Here is a 24,172-nt window from a genome sequence, read left to right on the forward strand (position 1 = left end):
GGGGGGGGGGGGGTTTATAGAGCACAGTAGCGGATATTTGGGATATGCTTTAGGTTTGTATCAAAGCTGTTTGTGTGCGGGTGTATTTCTCTGGGCTTGTGTGTGCGTGTGGATATGGACTTGATGGCCTCCTCGAGGATGAGTTTGTACCTTGTGTGAGCTCACGTCCTCCTCCTCCATTGGTTGACCTGCCGACCACGTGACTGTGCCCCTCTTTTCCAGGGAGAATAGTCTGGGAGGATGGTGGCTGGTTTGGAGGGCTTTTCTGTCAGAGCATTGCATAACTCACACACCCACACAGCCTCTCTTTCTGGGCACTCGCCTCCCTCAAGCCCCAGCCCCAGCCTCTGCCCCAGCCTAAACCCTTTGGCTTAGCCTCAGCTTCATAATCCTAGCCTCGTAGCCTCCACCCCAGCCCCCATTCTCATTCAAGCTTCAACCCCTGCCTCAGCCCTTGCACCTGCCTCCTTAGCCCCAGCCCCTGCCTCAACCCTCAAGGTTGTGTGGTCTTTAGCTCTGTGCAGTCTGATACGCTGAGGAAAAACACTTCACATCTGCCAGCGCAGCTAAGCGACGCTTGGCAACGCTTGGCAACGGTTGGCAACGGTTTGGTGTTTGTTTTCACCCGATGATCGTCACGCCACACAGTTGATGCTCTCCTGCTCCCAAGAGCTCTCATCCCACGCCGGGTACTCAATCCAAATGCTTTCATACATTGACTGAATGAATGACTTCCAGCACGATGATTATTCTGACGTCCAACGTGTCTCCTGTCCAGGTTACAGCAGCCAGGTCTGCTATACAACACCCTCAGGTGATACATTTGACGCACACACACACACACACACACACGTCTGACCCTGACTGAAAGCTTCTCTCGGTCTCGTTTCTCGAATCAGGCTAATGTAGGACCGTGTTTTCATGGAGCGCAGCCTAGCCCCGCGGGCTGTAGCAGGACGTGAGCCTGAAGAGGAGGAACTAACGCACGCTGATGCGGTGGGATGTGCTGCATTGTTGCACCGTGCACTCCTCTGTGGACCCCCCCCCCCACCCCCCCCCCCACACACTTCACGGTACAGTGCTGTGGTGGACGTGGGCGTGTGTGTGTGGGCACGAGGCTGCCCGAGCTGAAGCACCCTCCACTGTACTCCCGTAGGCACGCTTGGAAGAGGAGGTGTGTGTGTGTGTGTCTGTATCCACAAGCACGTGTTTGTGTGCAGCGCGTGAGCGCGTCAATCCCGTTTTTTTAAGGGGCGCGTGTGCAGTAATCTCGGTTCCCACCTAATGCATGTAATCACTGGAGAGTAACACCCGCCGAGTCCCGGGTAGAGGAGCTCATTAGAATGTATAGAGCTGGGCGCCATGGCAACGAGGGCGGCGATGATGTATGAATGAGGCGGGGGAGAAGGGGGGGGTTCCTTATCTGTCGCCCTACAGACAGGCATAGGGCGGAACACTCCGGCGTGATGAGATGTAGCCAGGTGCTGCCATTTGCATGACCTCTCCCTTTTTCTCTCACAGCGGGCCTGGCTGTGTGCGTGTTCACTGGCTCACACGCACTCTCCGTGAAAACGCCCCATCGTCCCTGGTCTGGTTTTGCATGTAGCCTGTCGTGGTCGGCGGTGAGAGAGGCCTTCTTCCCACAGCCGCTTTGTTTACGCCGGCGCGTTCTTGTCAAATTGGCGATGTGTTGCGGGACGGTTCAAAGCATAACAGTTGTTTATGTTCCGGTGTGGTCGGCGAGTTACTGGATACAGGGATGTGGCTTGTGCTTGTTGTGTGAGGAAACAGCCCTCATTTCCAGTGCCGTGCTTACGCAACACAACACTCCTCATTGGGGATGCGGCGCATTCAAACGCAGACATTAAACCGAAGTGTCCTCGGAGCAGTGCACTAACTGACGAATCAAATAGCTCATAAGGAATTCTTCCGTGTAGATTTGTAAACACAGAAACCCAAACAGTGTCTTCCATTACAAGAGCGCGTGTAGCACGTGTGTAAAAAGATTATAAAAAAGAATCCATGTTCTGCTCCGGTAGTGTTGAACATTGGAACTCCTCCTCGCGTGGCCCTGCCTCTCCTCTCCGCGCACGTGGGCCGAGTGGGCTTGCTCCCGTGCGTGCAAGTGTGTGTGTGTGTGTGTGTGTGTCTCAGCGCCGATCGATCTGTGCGTTAGCCGGATTGATCGTGCAGACTGCCCCGTGGGGAAGGCCGGGCAGGTTTAAGTCCTCCTCTCCCTCCTCTTCCTCTCCCTCCTCTTTCTCTCCCTCCTCCTCCTCTTCCTCCTGCTCCTCTCCCTCCTCCTCCTCCTCTTCCTCCTCTTCCTCCTCCTCCTCTCCCCCCTACTCCTCTCCCCCCTACTCCTCTCCCTCCTACTCCTCTCCCTCCTACTCCTCTTCCTCTTCCCTCCTCTCACTCCTCTTTCTCTTCCTCCTCTTCCTCCTCCTCTTCCCCCTCCTCCTATTCCCCCTCCTCCTCCTCTTCCTCCTCCTCCTCTCTTTCTCCTATAGAGTCTTCCTCTCATGGCTGCCTGAATACTGCTTCTTTGCCAATGTGTTTCATGGCAGAATACACACTCATCAACAGCAGGTTCTAGTGGTTCTCTCCAGCTGGTCCAATCAGATGGTGGTCCATGCCTCCTCTGGTGAGAACAGTAGCAGCAGGTCCTGGAAGCACAGTAAGAGTTGGCTGAAACTACCACCAGCCTTACACAGCAGTTTTTTTGTTCTTCTTCTCCAGGGCTGTCTCTATTGCAGCGCTTGTGATAATGATGTAATGTAGGCCTGTGAGACAATTAGATTACCTTTATAGGATCCCAGCATGCCTTGGTTTCTGCACACACTGTTCTATTAGCTCTGCTGTGGTTGTTTGCCGGCCCCGCCCCCGCCTCAGTAAAGGTTGTTTATGGACATTTCTGTGAAGTGAGTCCGGTATGGGGGAGGTCTTAATAAAGACTTTAATTTCCCATGTGTCAGCCCACTGACTGACGACCAGACGTAAATAATAAAGAATAAAAATAAAGACTGCATGTACACACCGCCGCACGCGCACAATGTAGCATGTCAATCCAACACGCCATCTTGTCATAATCTCCCGGGGCTACAAACCTGCTATTATCACACTGGGACTTGAAGGTAAATCACAGCGCCTCTTTCATTCCCCCTCTCTTTCTCTTTCCCCCACCCCATCTCTCTCTCTCTCTCTCTCTCTCTCTCTCTCTCTCTCTCTCTCTCTCTCTCTCTCTCTCTCTCTCTCTCTCTCTCTCTCTCTCTCTCTCTCTCTCTCTCTCTCTCTCTCTCTCTCTCTCTCTCTCTCTCTCTCTCTCTCTCTCTCTCTCTCTCTCTCTCTCTCTCTCTCTCTCTCTCTCTCTCTCTCTCTCTCTCTCTCTCTCTCTCTCTCCTTCATCGCAGCCCCTCATTTCCCTGGTGCCATGCTGCATGTCAGGACTTGAGAGAACAGTTCCCTTTGGTGCTGTTCTGCTAGAGGCCCGTTTACATGTATAGAGAGGGAGCACAGATGGTGCGGGGACACATCCTGTCAACAGCACACGCACGCACACCCTCACACACACACGCTCACACGCACACACCTCGGTGTGTTCACGACTCCCTCGCAGAACACAGCCCTTCCCTGGAGACGTGCACCCCCAGAGGAGACACACACACACACACACGTTCCTCTCCAGTCTCACCACAAAAGATGAAACTGCCCGCAATCCAGGTCCTAACTGTGATGCTCTGCGATTAAAGTTTTCCGAAGCTCCCCCAACACTCTCCCTGGTGCAGGAGCGGGCGGGAGCTGCCAGTGGTGACGTAAGCTCCCTCCTCCTGTGCAGAAAGGTGCTGAGCGAGGCAGCAGAAACTTTCTGATTGGATTTTGTCGGCGCTTCGCCGCAGCGCAGAGTCATTCCTCTACTAGGGGGACTGCAGACTTTCCTTCAATACGGACATACACCTCAGGAGGTGTGTGTGTGTGTGTCATTCAGTATGTGGCGTCGTCCCTGTTGTCTCCACAGCATTCCAGCTTGGCTCTGACGCAGGCTAGCAGGCGCTCGACTCGTGGAACGTTCTCGCAGCACAGTTTAGGCATGGAACACGGCCACAGTATATGAACAAACAGTATGACGCGTGTCGTTAGGACAGAATAGAGGAAAGCGGTTCAATGCCCGTGCTCTCGGATCGAACCGTTTGTCCTGTTTGGCCGTCAGTTTGACACTGCAACGGAGCATGTTTCCCGGGACGTGATGTGAACCGGTCGTGTCCGTGCCCGTCCTGTGCGCGTGCGCGTCAACGCTTGGGACTCTCTCTCATCAGCTCAGATGGGAGAGCGCCCATTAAGATGTCATGGTCTTCATCAGGAGGGCGACGTGGATCCGTGGTATTCAGTGGGCCCTGTTGCCCCTCTACCGGTGACGTGTGCCCGCCGATTTGGCTCCCAGCGTGCGGCGCTGCCTCCACATCGACCCCGGCGCCCGACGTTCTGCCAGCCACTGCCCACCCCCACCTCAGTGTGGAGGAGAGACCGGAGAGAGAGACCGGAGAGAGAGAGACAGAGAGAGGTCGCTCACAGGAAAGTCTGTTCTGAGCGGTTACGCCACAAGGCCGTGCTCGGCGTCAAGCTGTGTCTTTCCCCCGTCAGAGAAAAGAAAACCCCCCCCCCCCCCAAAACAACATTTGCTCTCTCTTCTCCCTGGTATAAATAGACCTGTCCCGGTAAGACCTTACTCTGTACTCACTCTGACGCCTCCTTCGCTCGATTGCGTGATACCTGAGTTGCCATGGCAGCCTTTGCCCCCCTCGTCCCCTCGCCGCGGAGACGGGGCCACTCATTGGCTGTGACAGGTGCGGTGGGAGGGGGCACCGGGGGAGCTGGCCGTCAGCAGAGGTTAGACTGCAGGGAGTGATGGGAGCGGACATGGGGGTGGGTGGGGGGGTGGGGGCAGAGTGAATGAATACAGGAAAAGAGCGGGAAGTGAGGAGGTAGAGAGAGGTCGAGGGGCTGCTGTTGTCAGAGTTCCCCCTCAGGGGACTGTCTGTTAGACACTTCAGGACTCGCGGATGAGGAACCAGCACGTCAGCGTCAGAGCTTGCCCTTCGACCTCTGTGGCCAGTGTCAGCACATGAGTCTTTGTAGACGCACTGGAGTCTCTCTGTCCAGACATGACGCACACGGTATTGATATTAGCTCGCCTGTTTAGGAAAGCAGCGAGGTCAAACGAAAATAACAGAAGCGCATTTGTTAGCTAATGTGCTGAGGACAGAACAGGTCATAGGAACAGCAGCATGTCGTGTGCACGCTGTCACTCACTGACCTTTTAGTCTGTCATTTTGTCATTTGTGACTCAATGAAGTTGAGCCTTCCAATATGTCCGTCTTACAATATTTGGATATGTTGAGGAGGAATCCGCCATTGCTGCTTGCAGCTATGTTTATGGTGGTTTTTTGTACTTTTTGTACTCATTGCATTTCAAGTGCACGGGAGAATGTTCCAGTGTGTGTTTGCTACACAGCATCCGCCCACCTGTTACTTGTTTACTTCATCCAGTCCTGTGCACCCACTTCATTTCCCTAAAGTGATTCTGGCGTGTTTGTCACTGTCTGCTAATAGAGCCTCTTGTGTGTCTATCCAAAGCAGCTGGCCTCGCTGACGTTTTGGGCTTTTTTTTTATTTTTATTTTTTTTATAATCACCTGAGATCATTTGACTTACGAGGTCTTACGTGGTGCACGTTTGAGTTGCGGGCGTGTCGTTTCGTGTTGGTGCTCCTGAAGGACCATGTTTCGGCGGGTCTGTGGAGTGTGCGCCCGGCGTTGAGGCAGGGAGGACGGCAGGTCACCGGCCCAGGGACAGACATGGCTTTCTTCTTCGAGGTGACGTGCGTCCTCCGCTCTCTCCTCCCCCCTCACGGTAAGACTCGCCCGCCCCTCCCCGTCCGACCCGCGGAGAAGCCTCCTGCCGAAATCGACCGGCTCGTGAGATCTGTGTCTCCCCTTAACCGTCCCGCTGTCGAGCTCGATCGGGTTTTTTTCTCCCTGTCGTCTCCGTCGAGGCAGCGGTGCCCTCACGTGTCGGACCATGTCAGTTATCCACTTACTCAACCATAGAGAGGGGGGGGAGGCGGGGGGCTGGGGTCTAGATATACTCAACTGGAGAACCCCTCACCAACAGACAGGGGAGCATTGATTTTTACTTGTGTCTGCCAGTGAGGTGATGCTATCATTGCATTCACTGATTGAAGTAGGCTGTGTGTATGAGAGAGAGAGAGACATAGAGAGAGAGACAGAGAGAGAGCCTGTTCATTTCTTCACGCGAGTGTCCTGTGCCCTTTGCTGTGTTCTGACAGAGGGAAGGGGTCTGTTATTCCTCAGAGAACTGACCTGGGTCGCCCTGTCAAAGCCACTGTAATCCCCTGTCTGTGGTGACTGGGCTGGAATGGACCGGAAGGGACCGGAAAAAAAGAGAAAGTGATGGCCTTTTAGGATTGGCTTGAGCTCGTGCTGAACAGCGAGCAGTACCGTACAACTTTAACCTATTGGTTATCTGGAAGAGTATTTACCAGAAACATTTATTTTTTCATTTACTTCCTCTTAACTAGCTGTAGAAATGTAGTCTACACTCTCTGTATGGGCCTCCTTCTCAAGGATATCTCTGCCTACATTTGACAAAATTAGACTGGACTCATTATCATGTAGTGTGAATGTAATGTACTGCTGTAAAACAAGTTTTACGTTCATTTTAGCTGATGGAATGAGTGTTTGACACTGGTGTTCATACTTGTGTCGAGTGGACCTTCTCCCCTCCCTTACAGACCTGGGACCAGCCAGATGGCAAAGCTCTAGTCTATTAACTAGACCTGTGTTTGTCTTAAGAGTTGGTTTTCTATTTGATTAGACAATTGGTGCCGGTCTAATGCCTGTAGTGATGTTTACCTCTGCCTGAGTGCTCAAGCATGGCCTCCTTCTACCAGGGCTGTGGGCACATCGGGGCTGGTGTTGGCTGAATGAGGACCCCCCAGATGGGGCTCCTGTCCTTGGATGTACCCACCCCCCTCTTGGATGAATCACCTTTGGTCGTCTCAGTCGCGGTGCTCTCATCGGGATAATCAGACGTAATCAGCAGAAATGATGAGCACTTCCACACCCCTAACGCTGTCAGGCAGATGCACCCCCACACACACACACACACACACGCTGCTGCCCATTAGCACACATTAAACAGGATGGCACACACACACACAGACTGACCGACAGCCAGATTTAGAGGAGTGATTAAAGATGCAAACATCCAGCATGAAGACACGCACACACATACGTACATGTAACCCATTACAAGTAAAAAAGAAAATACAAAATAGTGTATTAAGAGTGTGTAAGTGTGTGTGTGTGTGTGTGTGACAGAGAGAGAGTGTGTGTCTGTCTGCTGCAGGCATTGTCACAGAGGCCTTTTGACCTGGCCTACATTCACCCCGATTCCTTCAAACTACTGGAGGGCTTTTAACACCCCCTCCTTGTCTCTTCCCCTAGCTCTCAAGCTCCGCCTCTCTGTTCTCCTCGCTCCTTGTTTCTCCCCCCATACTTCAACCCCATATCCCTCTTCTTCTCTCTCCTCATCTCCCCCCCCCCCCATGTCTCACCCCCACCTCTCGCTGTGGAGATTTGAACACCCAGTACTTTGTTATAGCTGTTACGGCCCTGGTTCGGTAATGGAATTTGAATGGTCATTTGCACTGCATAAATTTGACATCGTCCATTATCGAAGTCCGCATCATTTCCGTTCAGAAGAGGAAATAATTGTACAGTTAGCTTGAACTGTAAGGAAATATAGGTTACCTTTGGGCTTCTTCTAAAAATAGTCCAGATGAAAATGCAGATATAGAAAATGAGAGTGCAGAGCTTAGCAGTGCTGGCTGGCAGGATTATTTGTCACGTAAGCACCGTGTTGTGGCTTTGCCATTATGAGACGCTCGGATCCAGAGGAACTTCAATCCTGCCTGTCAAAGAGGAGAACACGAGACAGTGGCTAGGTACACCACTGAAGCCTGCTCTGCCGCCAGATCCCAGGAGGGCTTGGTGTGGTCCTGTGTGTGTGTGTGTGTGTGTGTGTGTGTGTGTGTGTATCTGTGATAGGCCCTGTGTTCCTGACAGGGGTGTTATGGCAGTGACAGAACTAGGTCTCTGATGAAGCTTACCTTCTGTGTAGTGTCTTGGCTGAAGTGTGTGTGTGTGAATGCTGTATCAGGTAAGGCTTGTGGTGCCAGTAGAGAGGGGCCCGCGCTCCACTGTTATGATACATCAAGCTAATCGTGAAATAAATACATAAAACTAGCTTTACATTCGTTCAAAATCAATCCAGAGTCGAGCACCATGCCCCCCCCCCCCCCCCCCCCCCACAGCGCCATAATAGATGAGAGGGAATGGACGTTTGTTTGGGATGCCGTGAGAGTGTTGACGAGGAACCACAGGGAGGCACGTTGCCCCTCCCGCCCCCAACCCCATTGCAGCAGATGGCGTGTTGCATGGGAACGCGCGTGGGCCTATCTGCCCGAGCGATGCGAGCTGATTGACAGCTGGGCGGTCCAGTGGCTGTGCTCCCATCCGTGTCAAAGAGTGACATGTGGGGGGTCCCGCCCATCTGGGCCCCCCATACTGGGGGCTTGTATTGTCCCGGACTTCCCAGAGGATAATGATACCTCTGTTATTTCTCAATTAGGGGCTCGTTTGTTCCAGGGACCCCACAGCTCGGCCTGGATCAGACCTGGGATCTGTCTCTCCCTACCTCCCTCGCCCCCCTCTCTCTCTTCCTCTGCTTCGTCTGTCCCCCCCTCTCTCTCTGTCCTCACTCCCTCCCTGTTTCTCTCCTCCTTCCACTTTCTGCTCCATATCTCCCCTCCTATCTCTTCGTCTCTTTCTGGGCAGTAGAGCTCTGGGCTACATTCTGTCTGACATTCTGCTCCCCCAGCTGGTGCATTCAGAGATGGTAAATGGATTCAATACCAACCGTGGTGTGTGTGTGTGTGTGTGTGGCAGCAGTCTCCCCTCTACTCCGGTAACTAAGTCAGATGTGTGTAGCTTGTCGACAAACAGACTCCCGCACTCAGCCACAGGCCCGACACTGTTTCCATGTTGGTCCATGTTGAACGGTGTTATGGAATTTAAAAACAGACAAATGCTACGCACTCACATCAACACCTTTGGGGGCAGGGAGGGCTGTTTAGGAATCAGGCACCTGCCCCCCCCTTACCCTGCTAAACGGTCTCCTTGGGTCACCCCGGTACACTGATAGCAGACCTGTGTCCGTCTCTGGGGCAGGAGCAGAAGCAGGGAAGAGATGCCCTGGGCGTGTTTTAGTCGCGTGACGTAGGAGCTAACATCTCCCTGTCCTCCCCTCCTCTCTCCCCCAGACTTCAACTACAACACGGACGGGTATGAAGGCGACGCCGCCGACGACCGCAAGTCCCAGGACGGCTCCGAGACCATGCCCTTCATCGACGAGTCCCCCACCATGTCCCCCTCCCTGTGCGCCCGCGGCCCCGATGGAGAGGCCGTTTCTCCCACCCCCCCGGAGGGCCTGCTGGCCGGGGTGAGGCCACACACACACACACACACTGTCTCTCTCTCCTCTCTCTCTCTCTCTCTCTCTCTCTCTCTCTCTCTCTCTCTCTCTCTCTCTCTCTCTCTCTCTCTCACAAGCATGTACACACAAGCATACGCGCAGGTAGACGCGTACAGACATTTGCACATGCAGACACGGACCACTGTTCACACACGCGCAGAGCACGTGTGCACGCACACATGCATATTCACACACACACACACACACACACATACTCTGTGTCTCTGTCCATTGATCAAGGTGAGGGTCAGGGAGGCTCGACTCATCCCTGACCTTAGCCTCGAGGGAGTTTCCCAACACAGCCTCTGATTGGCTTACACACCATGCCTCCTACCCAATCAGCATTGATCTCTTCTGCTTAATGTCCCTCACCACCCAAGTAATTAGTGATTAACACAGTGATTAACACCCCTGGAGCTGTGTGTGTGTGTGGAGAGGGGGTGCACTCTACAGCCTCAGGGAGGGGCGCTAACAGCTAGCTGACATGGCTAACAGCTAGCTGACGTGGCTACAGCTAGCTGACGTGGCTAACAGCGAGCTGACGTAGCTAGCAGGGAGCTGACGTAGCTAACAGCTAGCTGACGTGGCTAACAGCTAGCTGACGTGGCTAACAGCGAGCTGACGTGGCTAACAGCGAGCTGACGTGGCTAACAGCGAGCTGACGTAGCTAGCAGCTAGCTGACGTAGCTAGCAGCTGGATGATGTGCTGTAGCCAGCAGAACAGCAGCCTGTCATTACCAGCAGCAGCCTGCTTCCATGTGACAGGATATGCCAGTTTTCAGGGGCTGCCTACATAGCACCACAGCACAGCACAATCCAGCTCGAACCAGAGCAGAGCACAACATGACAGATTCGGACGTGATTTTAGATAGTTTAACCAGGGTCCTCAAGTTTTATCAAAAGAGTGAGATCACAGCGGGAGAAATAAAAGGTTTGGCGTGTGAACTGGTTGAAATGTGTGTCTCACGGTGAATTTGTGAGGCTTGAGAAACCCTGCTTTAACGCTCTCATAGAGAATAGTGTGTGTGCGTGTGTGAATGTGTATGTGTGTGTGTCTATCCTCACAGTGTGCATCCTGACCTTCCCCTGACCCAACACACTCACACAGGAAGCTGACTTAGAGGTCATATCCCCAGATATGTGTGAAGAGCAGACAAGAGCAGTTACACATACACACACACACACACACACACACACACACGCACACATCGTCTGCAGACTCCTAACCATCAAGATATGATCTTACACTCTCACTGATATTTCCAAGTAACAGCTCTACAGCAACATCTCCCCCACCCTGACGCTCTCCTCATCCTGCACAGGCCTGTGTGCTGCAGCTCTGTCGCCATCTAGTGGCCAGGCACAACCAGAGCAGGCCGTTTCCTCAAGAGTGTCAATCTCTCCTGGTGCTGTTTTGGTGTGACCAGCACAGTTGAGTAGTGTCACGGTCCTCTTATGAGCCGGCCAGGCCACTCACCAGACCGTCTGACCACAAATGAACCGTGGCTGAAAGTGGCAGCCCACTGTGTAACATTAATAGCACGTCGAGGCAGCCCGACCCTACTGGTTTTTCCATTCGGCGGAAACTTAGTGTGATGTCAGCCGTCAGCTAACATGGGGCCAGGCGTGAGGAAGGTCATTAACGCCACTTGTTTCCTTGTTTTTCACAGTCAGTTAAACAAACACTTCATCTTTCTCCCTCAGCAGGGTCAAACTCCACAAACGAATTGTTACCAGTCACACGGGTGTGCCCCTCCGCTCCGATTGGTCAATCATTTCTAACCACGTCTGAAAAAGGACATTCTCACCCCGTACATGAAGAAATATGTGGTCATAGACTAGCCTGGTGTCATTTCCCCTTTCGGGGGAAATTGAAGAAGGGAGGGTGCAGGGAATAGTATATCTGTGTTGGTGTTATTATCTGTGCTGAACACACACACACCTCTTCACGGGACTGTGTAGCGTGCGTGGAGAGGGCCTGTGCTGGTCCAGTGTTGGGGGGTGCTGGTTGAGGTGTGCTGGTGAGAGCACAGGGCTCTGCTTGCGTCTTTTGCTCTCTCTGTTTCTCCCCATTCTGCTGACACGGTGAAAAGTAACTCTCGAACTGACCTGCCAAGACACCACCCTGGAAACACACACTCAACCAGCATAGTCTGTGTGTGTGTGTGTGGTGTGTGTATATGTGTTTGTCTGTGTGAAGGAAATTCATGCGTTTTATTACCTATATGCGATGCAAACCAAAGCCAGGAAGTGAATTGGAGTCTTTGCTAGTCACAGCAAAAGTAAGACTTGGCTAACATCAGAACAGAACAGTCAGAAAAACCCTTTGGTCCACGGCTTCATCACAGGATTTCCTGCTGGTTGAGATACAGAAAACAAGAACAAGAGCAAGTTAAAGAGGGAGTTACAAGAGGGAGGGGAGAGGCAGGGGAGAAAGAGGGCGGGTGGGCGGGGGAGGAGGGGAGACACTTCCTTCACCCTTAGTCATGTGACCAACGTTTGAGCAGGCCAGACTGGTCAGCAGGGGTCAGGACCATTGAACTGTGTATGTACACATGAACACACACACACACACACACTAAGCCTTGTCGTGTCAGATGAAGACACAGTGTCTAGACTGCGCCTTTAAAACATTTACAGGCAAGCTCCTTACAAAGCTCATCAGCGCTCATAAAGGGCTGTGAGGCACACTATTACAGAGCCTCTATCCACCCCTCCTACACAGGAGCCCGTTTCACGAGCCTGGACACTAACATGACCAGCACCAGAGACCCAGGAACCCACCCAGCAGCCCTTCCTGGAAGCTAATGGAAAACAGGGTTCAGTCTCAGCCGAGTGTCTTTTCGGATCGATAGAGGAGGGAGAAAGATGGAGAGGGAAGGAGAGAGAATGTGTGTGTGTGTGGGGGGGGGGGGGGGGAGAGAGAGGGAGGGAGAGAGAGAGGATAGTCTATGGCCAGGGAGGAAGTGGCTGGCTGGGGGTTGTGATCTCTGGCTGCTGAGTGGAGGGAGGGAGGGAGGGGAGGGCGAGGCCTCGTCGACAGAGGCGGAACAGTGACACACACCAGGAAGAGCCGGAGGGGGGAGGGGAAAGGGTAGGCGGGTCCCTCTCTCTCTCTTTCTCTGCTCTTCCCCGCTCTCTCTCTCGCTCTCTTCCTCTCCTCCAGTCTGTGTGCGTGCACAGACGTTTGTGTGCGTCTGTGTGCGCGCGTGCGCGCGCATTTTTTTTTTCTCCGCATGTGTAGGTGAGAGCACAACGTCGGCAACAGCCATGCTACTGTAGGTGGAGCTCCGGCCAAGCTAGCTGGCCGGGAGAGAAGGATAACCAGAGAGAGAGAGACAGAGGGTGAGAGAGAGAGAGAGGAGGAGGAGCAGGAGGTACGAGGAGAAAGTGATCCACTGAGTGAGAGAGAGACAAAGAGAGACCCCGGTTGAAGCGGCCGTTCTCCAGAGGGTTCGAAGGCCCTCGGCGTTCTCTTGAGGAGGGTCTGGGGGGGGGTTGGGGCGCCGGCGGGAGACTCGACACATCGCTGCCCAGGCAGGCCCTGGTGAACCAGGGGGACGGACGTAGGGAGGGAGGGAGGGAGAGAGAGAAGGAGCGAGGGAGCAGGGCCCCCCGAGGAGAAGCATGGAGGAGGAGGAGGAAGAGGTGTTGGGGTACCTGGACAGGGTGCTGGAGGATGAGGACATGTTTGAGGAGGGAGAGCCGGACGCGGAGAGCCCCGTGATGACGCCGGCTCGCAGGCACTTTGAGGTGAGGGAGCAGAGCGGCGCGGAGCCTGCTGGAGGGAAGCGAAACAAACACACGTTCTCTCTCTCTCTCTCTCTCACACACACACACACACAGAGGCTCCTTCTGTATGCGGGGCTAAATATACCTAAGTGGAAAGTCTTATTGGTCTTCTCACAACGTGGCGTCAGTGTGTTTGTGTGTGTGTGTGTGTGTGTTTCACTGTGGGTGTGTTTGCCTGGACAGTCATCGTTGACAGTCCGGTGCGATTGGAGACAAGGTCTCGGGTCTGGCATGATGTTTCTGAAAGCAAACAGAGAGCTGGAACAAGGAGGAGATATAATGGAGATAGAAAGGAGGAGATAGAATGAGAGGAAGTCATTTGATTCTGAATACTGAAAACTGTCACATTTTCTGCACGTCTGTGTGTGGTATAACTATCTTTGTGCGTTATTTGAAGTATCCTTATGTGTGTGTTTGAATATATATTTGTGTGTGTGTTTGTCCAGTTCAAGGGGCTTTACTAAAAAGGGCAATGCTGTAAGGGAATGCTCGAGTCACATTCTTATCAACTCCTTTATCAGTCATACCTTTACCCGGGAACATACCAGGCTTGCACTCTCTCACACACACACACACACACACACACACACACACAAACACTCACCAGGGCTATTCACACCATGGTAGAAAGCATAGGCTTAATACATTTGTGACTGCGGACAAACTCCAGATTCCCAGTTTTAGTTGGCGGGCTCAGTCCCAGTAACAGGATTCCTACAACTTACTTACTACATACACCCTCCACTACTGGTCTGAGCTCCACACACGCTTCAAGACACGGATGCTTCCAGACTGTGTGTTGACCCAGCGTTCTGGCTGTGTTTACTCGGCTGTCAGACCGAATGGCTGTTCGTATGTCTTATCCACCAGCTGGGGGAAGATCTGATATGAACACTGAGGTGTCTGTTAGGAGGTTGTGGGTGGGTGTGTGTGTGTTTTATGTCTATCTAATGACGTGTGTGTGTGCGTGTGTACTGTGTGTGTATAGGAGATATTGGTTTACGATACTTGACTGTTTACCTCACATCGGAAAAGTACTGGAGGCGCACAGCTTAAACGACATGAGATGCAGCTGTGCTGATATAGAGTAGTTACTGTACAGGGCAGTTTGTGTGTGTGTTTGGGGGGAGTGAGTCAGTGAATGGGACCCATGTTCAGCCATGCCATCTCCAGCAAGTTCCCTCAGAGTAACTTCCTGGTCACATGACCGGAGAGCAGCCTATGGGGATGCAGAGTCGAGTCAGAGCAGTGCTGCTATTGGCCCAGCTGCAGGCGTTCAGTTTAGCATCTTATGGGCCTGCCAGTCATCATGTCAGAGGTGTTTCCAGACTGACTGATAATATTGACACCCTCTCCCCCCCCCCCCCAGTGTCCTCCAGTTTCCTCACACACACAGACCTGACTCAGCAGAGACAGGCAGAGACACTGGCCGTGACTCAGGCCTCCTCTACTGGGAGGCCTGGGCGCCATGTTGGAGTGAGGGAGCAGGGAGCAGGAGATGGTGGGGGCTAGCACATAGCCCAGAGCTACACGCTGGGGACCCCTAGTTGATCCACCGTTGAGGCGAAAGGCATATATGCCACAGTGCTCCGAGCTGGATAATTGTGTCTCTTTGGTAAATGAAGTTAACTCGTTCAAACTGTCTGTTTGTTCTGGCCCGTCTGTGCCGTGGTCCTGTTCACTGCGGGTGGATATTCTGTCTTTATCAGCTCCAAGAGAGAGGAGTTGAAACACCATAACGCACACCCTTGTGTGGGCCACAGTGCTGTTACAGCACCACACAGGGTCCCCTTTCTATTGAAACTCTGTCTCGTGTGAATATTCCATGGGATAAAGGAGAGGAGTGGTTTGTTATTGGTGCTGTGCGGGCCCCTGGTTCCTGGTCCTGGCTGTTGTTTGTGTGGGTGGAGCTTCCTCAGGTGTGGAGCTACCACAACAACCGTGCTTCTCGTGCCATCGTCATGCCAACCGCGCAGCCCGCCTCCGTCGGACCGGTCAACCGTACAGATGCTTTTCAGACGGGGTTGAGTTCTGGATGTGTGTGTTTGTTTGTTCAGTCAGGGCAACAAAGAGTCACAGTCACAGGGTCCGGTGAGGTCATAGTTCTGTTTTGAGCAGGGCGTGTCTGAGCCAGGCTTGCCCTGCGGCTACACACACACACACACACACACAAGCACACGTCCACGCACAGACACACACTCCCGGTACACATTAGACAGTGCCAAAACAAACAGTCATACTGCCCACTCCAGACGGCAGTGGAAGAAAACAATGGGCTTTTCTCCGCCAGTAGTCACCAACACTAGCTCACTCTGCCAGGGTTTCTTCACACACACACACACACACACACCTTTCATGCATCTACACACGTCAACACGTGTCAACACACATCTCCTGCCCCTTCACTTGTTGATCTGCATGTGTGTATTTGTGGGGTGTGTGTGTACCTGTCTAACTGCTCTGTGTGTGTGTGTTCCTGTCTAACTGCCCTGTGTGTGTGTGTGTTCCTGTCTAACTGCCCTGTGTGTGTGTGTGTTCCTGTCTAACTCCCCTGTGGATGTGTGTTCCAGGGTGATGTAGAGAAGGGTCTGGAGATGAAGAAGCTGGTGCTGTCTGGCTTCCTGGCCAGTGAGGAGATCTACATCAACCAGCTGGAGGCTCTGCTGCTGGTAAGACACACCCCCCTTCCACACACACGCACACACACACACACACACACTTCACCATGCAGACGTACATGGAGATGTAAGATATGTTGTGAAAGGGCACAGCAGTGGTTGAGCCATTTTGCTCAACTGCTTTTGGAGACTGGGTAGAGAAAAAAAGAAAGTAGCTAAAGTGATCGTGTGGTGGTCTGTGGGGTTGCATGGTATGAGTGGTTACCGGTCTCGAAGCGGATGTGGCGTTTCCTGCACCCAGAACACAATGACCGAGTCCTCCTGCGCAACCGCTCGATGTCACTTCCTGTCTCCCCGCCTCGCTCCCCGAAGATGTGATCAGGTTAAAGTGCAGCCAGCTCCCTTCAGCAGGTCCCCTGGGGCAACCCCTCACCCAGAGGCATGTAGACCACCCCCCCCCCCCCCCCCCCCCCCCCCCTATCTCACTTCTTCCCCCAGATCGAGGCTTTGCTTTCACTTCCTCATTTCGCCCAAAACACACACACGCTCGATAAAAACACACACCGACTGTTACTGCATGGGCCACTATCATACTGCCCTGGACTGTGTGTTTGGGAGTCCGCTGCCCTTCACTTCCTGTTCTTCAGAGGGGCTGGAGCTTATTTTAGGAGAGTGTTCTCAAAGTGAACCCCGTCTGGTGGTCAGCAGACTGGCCTGGCGACAGCCTGACACACACACACACACACACACACACACACACATCATGTCTGCTTCCTGTCTGAGTCCTGATGGATTAGCGTCGCGTCTATCTGAGGTTATCAGTCACTGGAACCGCGTCTTTCTGCCCAGACACATTGTCCACCCTCGGACAGATACGCTGCCGTATGTCACTCTCAAGGCCATCGAGTCAACAGGCACAGCAGCCCCAAATATGCCCCAACAAAAAAAGGGCTGTCCTTACTGAGTGACTAACGACATCGGTGAATTGTGTGTGTGTGTGTCTTCAGCCCATGCGTCCCCTGAAGGCCACAGCCACCACCTCCCAGCCCGTGCTGACCATCCAGCAGGTGGAGACCATCTTCTACAAGATCCAGGACATCTTCGAGATCCACAAAGAGTTCTACGACGCCCTCTGCCCCCACATCCAGCATTGGGACGAGAAGGTGGCCGTGGGCCACCTCTTCCAGAAGCTGGTGAGACTCGCCCTCCTCCAGGGCCCATACCGCGACACTACCATCCCCCTGGCCTCCCTCTCCCTCTCTCTATCTCCATATCTCTCCCTCCCTCCCTCTCTCTCCCCCTCCTCAATCCATACACCTTTGGGAATAGACAATCAATTACAGCCCGGGCATCGATCTCCGATTGGTTAAAACCCCCCAGAGAGCTACACAGCAGAACTGCTGTGGTACACACGCATCGGTTCACCTCGGAGCTGTTCTGCATTTCCTTTTTCTCTTCTTTGTTGTTCCCTCTCCCCCCTCCCTCCCTCGCCTCCCCGCCCGCTTGCCACACCCACGCATCTGGGATGATGGAACATTAAGTTGGCTAATTTTGTTTATTATGTCACTGTAAAACATTAAGCAGGAGTCGGATTCGAAACACGCACACGCAAATGTCGTTTCTGTTTATGGTAAAACGCACCATGCGGTACATCCACACACATTCACACACACAGCCCAGATGGGGCTGGATGAGTCTGTTAATGGGTGTCACTGGGAGGCGTGTGTGGATGAAAAAGAGAGTGTGTGTGTGTGTGTGTGTGTGTCGCGTGGCAGCTAAACATTTAGACAGGCCTGGGCGCTCTGCAGTCTCAGAGTGTACAGATGGTGGAGTAATGAGACAGGACACTCCCCACTGCTCCCTGTGTGGAACACTGTCACACACACACACACACACACCATTCAGGAGCTCTAAAGTAAAGTGAAATAGAAAGGCAGAAAGGGCAGAGAGATTGCTCCAGGCTGCCTGACACCCGGTCCCCCCAGCATGTCACCTCTCTGTCAACAGCACGTCTGCCTTTCTTCCTCTCACATCTCTCCTCTGCTCTCTCTCTCTCTCTCTCTCTCTCTCTCTCTCTCTCTCTCTCTCTCTCTCTCTCTCTCTCCATGCAGTGTGTGCATTTTCGCTTGCTACTTCTCCTGTGTTTCTCTGTATTGTTCTCTCCCCCCTCTCTCTCTCTCTCTCTCTATCCCTCCCTCCCTCCCTCCCTCCCTCCCTCCCTCCCTCCCTCCCTCCCTCCCTCCCTCCCTCCCTCCCTCCCTCCCTCCCTCCCTCCCTCCCTCCCTCCCTCCCTCCCTCCCTCCCTCCCTCCCTCCCTCCCTCCCTCCCTCCCTCCCTCCCTCCCTCCCTCCCTCCCTCCCTCCCTCCCTCCCTCCCTGTCTTTATGTTAGGGTTACTCTGCACTCACCACTAGAATGCTGGAAGCGCAGGTGATGTGCACGTTGCTAGGAGACAGTGTGTGCCTTGGCGACTGATAGAGACAGACAGTTCTCTCACCCCGCCCCGCCGCGCCGCGCCCCTCCCCGCCCAGGAAAGCAGCAGGAGGGAGGAGGGGTCTGTGGCTTTAGCACAGGAAGGTTCAGACCACTGACTACCCATGAGGCTTTGCGTAAAGTACCCGTGGACACCGACATGGGACCAGCTTTGGCTGAATGCATTACGGTGGTTGGCAAGGGTCAGACAAATATTGATTCATGTCTACATTGTAGCTTCTCATCATTTGGGATTTCACAAGATTACAATTTCTACAAGGAACTGTGTGAGGAGTTGGTTTTACGGGGTTTGGTTGCTATTGGTGGTGAGCTACCGCCGGTCCCATGCTCTTCAGCATTTGGATGCCGCGATCATCTCAACCTTGATAGATTCAATCAGGCTGAGGAGGGCCTACCATGGTATTGTAGTAGGAGAGTCTCGCGAGGTAAACATGGAAGAATCAGAGAGGGCCAGAGCGAGGGTAAACACTGAGAGAACGCATGAGAAGGACGAAGGAGAGAAGTATTGATCTTCTTCTGAGACTTTTGAAGTGCCTCATGGGGCCTTGTGGTTGCTGGGCTCCCCTCCCTCTACACGTTACATCACACCGAGGAGCGGAGGGGGGGCAGGGAAGAGGACAGAGAGGAGGGGAGGTGGTGGAAAGGATGAGGGGAGAGGGGATGGGAGGGGGATGAGTGGAGGGCGGAGAGGAGGGAAGAGGCAGAGCTGAACAGGTCTAACAAGTCCATTCCAAATCTCATTTGGTCTGCCCCCCAGATCTCATTTACTGAGCCCTAACAATGTCTCCACTGCCTTGCATTCAAATAGAGAGAGAGGGAGAAAGAGAGAGAGATGAAAAGGGAGAGGAAGATGAAGAGAAAAGTGGGAGAGGTCCTGTGCTCCTATGGGGACCAGCGAACCCTCAGCAGGGAAGACCATTGTGAGGATGCGATTACAGTGTCAGTCTGGCGCAGGGAAGAAGGGAGGGAGCACAACGGCGTGCAAGCAGAACCAGCCTTGATGGAACAAATTACAAAGAGATATTCCTGGGATTGGCTCACTCTATGTCTATGTCTCTCTCTCTCTCTCTCTCTCTCTCTCTCTCTTTTCTCTCTCTCTCTCTCTCTCTCTCTCTCTCTCTCTCTCTCTCTCTTTCTCTCTTTCTCTCCCTTTCTCTCATTGAATCTCCTCATCACTAAGGGGGTGATTACAATGGGAGATTATAACACAGGAGCTATAATGACCTGTTGTCTAGTGCAGCTGTTCAGTCCAGTAAGGACCTTTTGTCACCTCCTTCCTCCTCCTCCCCTCCTCCTCCCCTCCTCCTCTTCTGGGATCCCCCCCGACTTACCCCCCTCCTCCCCCTTGTCCTTTTCTCCCCCTCTTCCTCCTTCTCCTCCTCCTTATTTCGCATCGTCTCCTCTCTGCTCCTTCAGGCCAGTCAGTTGGGGGTCTACAAGGCGTTTGTGGACAACTACAAGGTTGCAGTGGAGACAGCAGAGAAGTGCAGCCAGGCCAACATCCAGTTCCAGAAGATCTCCGAGGTTTGTCATCATCACCATCATTCTTGTTCTGATATACAGAGAAACTTTATCCAGGCTGTCACACACCTTAAAAACAATGATTACATTTTTTTCTTCCAGAATCTCAAAGTAAAGGGTCCAAAAGACGCCAAGGACTGTACCACAATTGTCAACATGGAGGGTAAGACTTGGGGAGTGTGTGTGTGAGAAGTGAGGTTTATGTGTATATGTGTGGTGTTGTTTTTTGTGTGTGTGCGTGCTTGTTTGTGTGTGTATACGTGTGTGTGTGTGTGTGGTGGTGTTTGAGTGTGTTGTTGTTGTTGGGTGTGTGTGTGGTGTGTGTTTGTGTGAGCAGTTAGGCTGCTTTGGCTCTTTAAGACGATCCAGCCCTGCCCCTTCTGCTTGTGTATGCAGCGGCAGGCTTAGGGAGGCTAGCGAGCACAGTCGCTCTCTCTCCCCCCTCTCTCTCCCCCCCCCTCTCTCTCTCTCTCTCTCTCTCTCTCTCTCTCTCTCTCTCTCTCTCTCTCTCTCTGTCTCTCTCTGTTTCTCTCCCCCTCTCTCTCTTTCTCCCTCTCTCTCTCTCTTTTTTTTCTCTCTCTCTCACTCTCTCTCTGTCTCTCTCTCTCCCCCCCTCCCCTTCTCTCTCTCTGTCTCTCTCTCTTCTTCTCTCTCTCTCTTTCCCCTCCCTCTCTCCATGCCTGCCTGTGTGTGGTGGTGTGAGTGCTGGAGGTGTGTGAGGGGAGGCAGAGAGAGCAGAGGGGACATGGAGATCCTGCTGGTTCTGAGGCTGTGTTGCAACTGCACATACGGTAACGTCTGCATGCTCGCCTGCTGAAGGGACTTGGACTGGACTGTTGTGTAGCCTGTCTTGGTCTTTCGAATGATGATGTGATGTATTTAGCAAAGGAGCAGTTAGGGAAGTTGGTAAGGATAGTGTGTGTGTGTGTGTGTGTGTGTGGGGGGGGGGGGGGATTTTGGTTAGTGAGTGAGCAGCTCGTTGCTCTGACAGTGTTGCAGAGAGTGATGGAAGGATGGATCCGTCTCAGTCTGTTAATATTCTGATCACTAATGAGTCTTTCTAAGATCTTGGTCTGTGCTTTTCATGTACAGTACGTGTGTGTGCATGTGTGTGTGTGCATGTGTGTGTGTGTGTGTGTGTGTGTGTGTTCATATGCACTGATGTGTCCCTCGTCATCTGATGTCTGTCAGCCTACAGCCTTCAGTAGTCTGTGAAGGGTGGTTGTGTGTGTGTGTGTGTGAGGTAAGTGAAGAGGGTCGAGCTGTCTCACCAGGAGAGAAACAGACAGCTGTCAACTCAAACCCTGCCACACGCACACAAATGTCAGGAAGGCATGAAAGAATGGAGAGACTGTATGTATGTGTGTGTGTGTGTGTGTGTGTGTGTGTGTGTGTTAAGAAGCAGAACACGTCCAGCCTATATCTGTGCTGCCTGTTCCAGACTGCTCCTCATCTCAGAGACTAGTTATCTTCAGCAGCATTGCTACGCCACTCACAACACACACACACACACACACACACACACACTGTCTGTGTGTGTGTGTGTGTGTGTCTGACTGTGTTTGTGTGTGTTAATAATCGGCAGCATAGTGCCTGTACTGCATTGCCAGGTTTTGTAAACTTCAGCTCTTTTGGGGATCGAGCTTAGCCAAGCCAGGCAGGTGATCAAAGATGAGACAGAGAGACACAGAGAGAGACACACACACACAGAGAGGGAGAGAGGCAGAGAAGGAGAGAGGGATGAAGAGAGAGATGAAGAGAGAGATGAAAGTATGTAGGATAGATATGTATTCTACCCCCCAAAAATAATTAGATTAAAGCTTCTAGCTTGTGAGTTAAAGTTGATGATCAGATTTTGGGCATATTTTTCCATGGACATCGTTGTACTTGCTGAACATGAAAAAGGATCTGTCAATTATGTACGAACATTGTTGCAGAATGGAGCTGGAAATCAGGACAAAACACAAATAGTACATTTTTTTGAAAAGCTCAGGAGCTAAATGTTTCTCATGTGCAGACACAAATGGTCTGTTGAAATATGATATAAATAAAGATAAAAGATAGAAGATAAAAGATAGCTACAATGAAGGACCCTATGTGAAGTTTAATTTAAACAAAATACATGTGTTGCTGTTATATGTGTGAAGGTGGATCTGTGTTTTCAAATAGATGTACCTGTGAATGTGTTAACGCCATTCACTGACAGGGAAGGGTGCAAATTGAGTGGCTCATCTTCACTCCTTTCCTCTCCTCTCCAGGTCATCACATGTTATTATAGCACTTAATCTTCTAGAAAGGTAGTTTCATATTCCCTTAACAATCAACACAAGCCAGTCTCCCATCCAATCATATTCCTCGAGTGCTGTTGTCCTTTATTACCTTGCAGAATTCATACAGCCGGTCAGTCTGTGTGTGTGTGTGTGTGCGACATGTGCCATGTAGATAAGAACTCTGTCCTCTCCTCTCTCCTCCTTTGCTCCTCTCCTCCTCTCGAAGGTTCCCTCTCCCTCTTCCCCGTCCTCCACTGCCCACCAGCCCAGTCCTCCCCCTCCACTGCCTACCAGCCCAGTCCTCCTCCTCTGCCCACCAGCCCAGTCCTCCTCCTCCACTGCCTACCAGCCCAGTCCTCCTCCACTGCCCACCAGCCCAGTCCTCCTCCACTGCCTACCAGCCCAGTCCTCCTCCTCTGCCCACCAGCCCAGTCCTCCTCCACTGCCTACCAGCCCAGTCCTCCTCCTCTGCCCACCAGCCCAGTCCTCCTCCTCCACTGCCTACCAGCCCAGTCCTCCTCCACTGCCCACCAGCCCAGTCCTCCTCCACTGCCCACCAGCCCAGTCCTCCTCCACTGCCCACCAGCCCAGTCCTCCTTCACTGCCCACCAGCCCAGTCCTCCTCCACTGCCCACCAGCCCAGTCCTCCTCCACTGCCCACCAGCCCAGTCCTCCTCCACTGCCCACCAGCCCAGTCCTCCTCCACTGCCCACCAGCCCAGTCCTCCTCCACTGCCCACCAGCCCAGTCCTCCTTCACTGCCCACCAGCCCAGTCCTCCTCCACTGCCCACCAGCCCAGTCCTCCTCCACTGCCCACCAGCCCAGTCCTCCTTCACTGCCCACCAGCCCAGTCCTCCTCCACTGCCCACCAGCCCAGTCCTCCTTCACTGCCCACCAGCCCAGTCCTCCTCCACTGCCCACCAGCCCAGTCCTCCTCCACTGCCCACCAGCCCAGTCCTCCTCCTCCACTGCCCACCAGCTGTTGCTTCTTACTTGACCTCAGTAAATTTTAATCGGCAACAAAGTTGCATGCGTGAAAAATAGCTTTTTAAACTTGAAGCTTTTTAAATCACTTGTCGGCCTCGGCACCCCCCCCCCCCTCTCTCTCTCTCTCTCTCTCTCTCTCTCTCTCTCTCTCTCTCTCTCTCTGTCTCCTGTCTCTTTCCTGTCTCTCTTCCTCCCCTCAGAGTAGTTGGCAGGGGCCCAGGGGAGGGCAGGGTTGGCAGTGCCCGCTGCTCTAACTGGCACAGCGCTGGTCCGGACAGGAAGCTGACCCACATGGGTCCCTGGTAACCAAGAGAGGGAGTTACTGTAGCAATCCTACAGTCGCCACGGCGACCTTGAGCCGTCCTCTTCCGCGACTTTATCGGTTTTCTATATTCAGCTGCCCCCGCCCCCTCTCTCTCTTTCACTCTCACGATCACTATCTCTCTGTATCTGTCTCTCTCTCCACTGGGCTCTCTGCAACGAGGGGGGTCAGAGAGGGGGTGGGGGGGGATCAGAGGGGGGGGTGAAGGGGTCAGATGGAGAGAGTTGAGCCCCCAGATCTGGGTGAAGCTGCAGTAACGAGGCCACGGTGCTGGAGATCACAGAGAGACCTGATCTGTGATGCTAGTAAGGCCAATCAGTGTTCACACACACACATACATACTCACTCTCTCTTTCTCTCTCTAACTCTCTCACACGCACACACACGCACACACACGCACACACACGCAGTGACCTTGTCCAGGCCTTTTGGCTCCAGTGTGAGGGGTGCAGCAGTTCTGTTCACTCAGAAGACAGCAGGATGGAGAGAATACAGGCAGCATTATTAATGAAGGGAGCGAGGGAGGGAGGGAGGGAGCATGAAACAGAATAAGGGATGT

General features: G+C 53.0%; 1 protein-coding gene across 3 annotated transcripts in view; it reads left to right on the forward strand.

The window, feature by feature from the left end:
• abr (ABR activator of RhoGEF and GTPase) overlaps window positions 1-24,172 on the forward strand; it is a 95,395-nt gene that overhangs the window by 19,644 nt on the left and 51,579 nt on the right. For 2 of the 3 annotated variants that reach the window (XM_084697816.1, XM_084697817.1), the window contains exons 2-6: window positions 9,400-9,578; window positions 15,974-16,072; window positions 17,029-17,214; window positions 19,930-20,037; window positions 20,137-20,197. In XM_084697816.1, coding sequence (XP_084553942.1) covers window positions 9,400-9,578; window positions 15,974-16,072; window positions 17,029-17,214; window positions 19,930-20,037; window positions 20,137-20,197 — 633 coding nt within the window. Of the gene's footprint in view, window positions 1-9,399; window positions 9,579-13,224; window positions 13,365-15,973; window positions 16,073-17,028; window positions 17,215-19,929; window positions 20,038-20,136; window positions 20,198-24,172 lie in introns of those variants that run through there. The other variant, XM_084697819.1, reaches the window with a different exon arrangement.

The sequence above is a fragment of the Hypomesus nipponensis genome, chromosome 5 (genome assembly GCF_054491055.1).
Source record: "Hypomesus nipponensis isolate SF chromosome 5, ASM5449105v1, whole genome shotgun sequence".
NCBI classification, from domain to species: Eukaryota; Metazoa; Chordata; class Actinopteri; order Osmeriformes; family Osmeridae; genus Hypomesus; species Hypomesus nipponensis.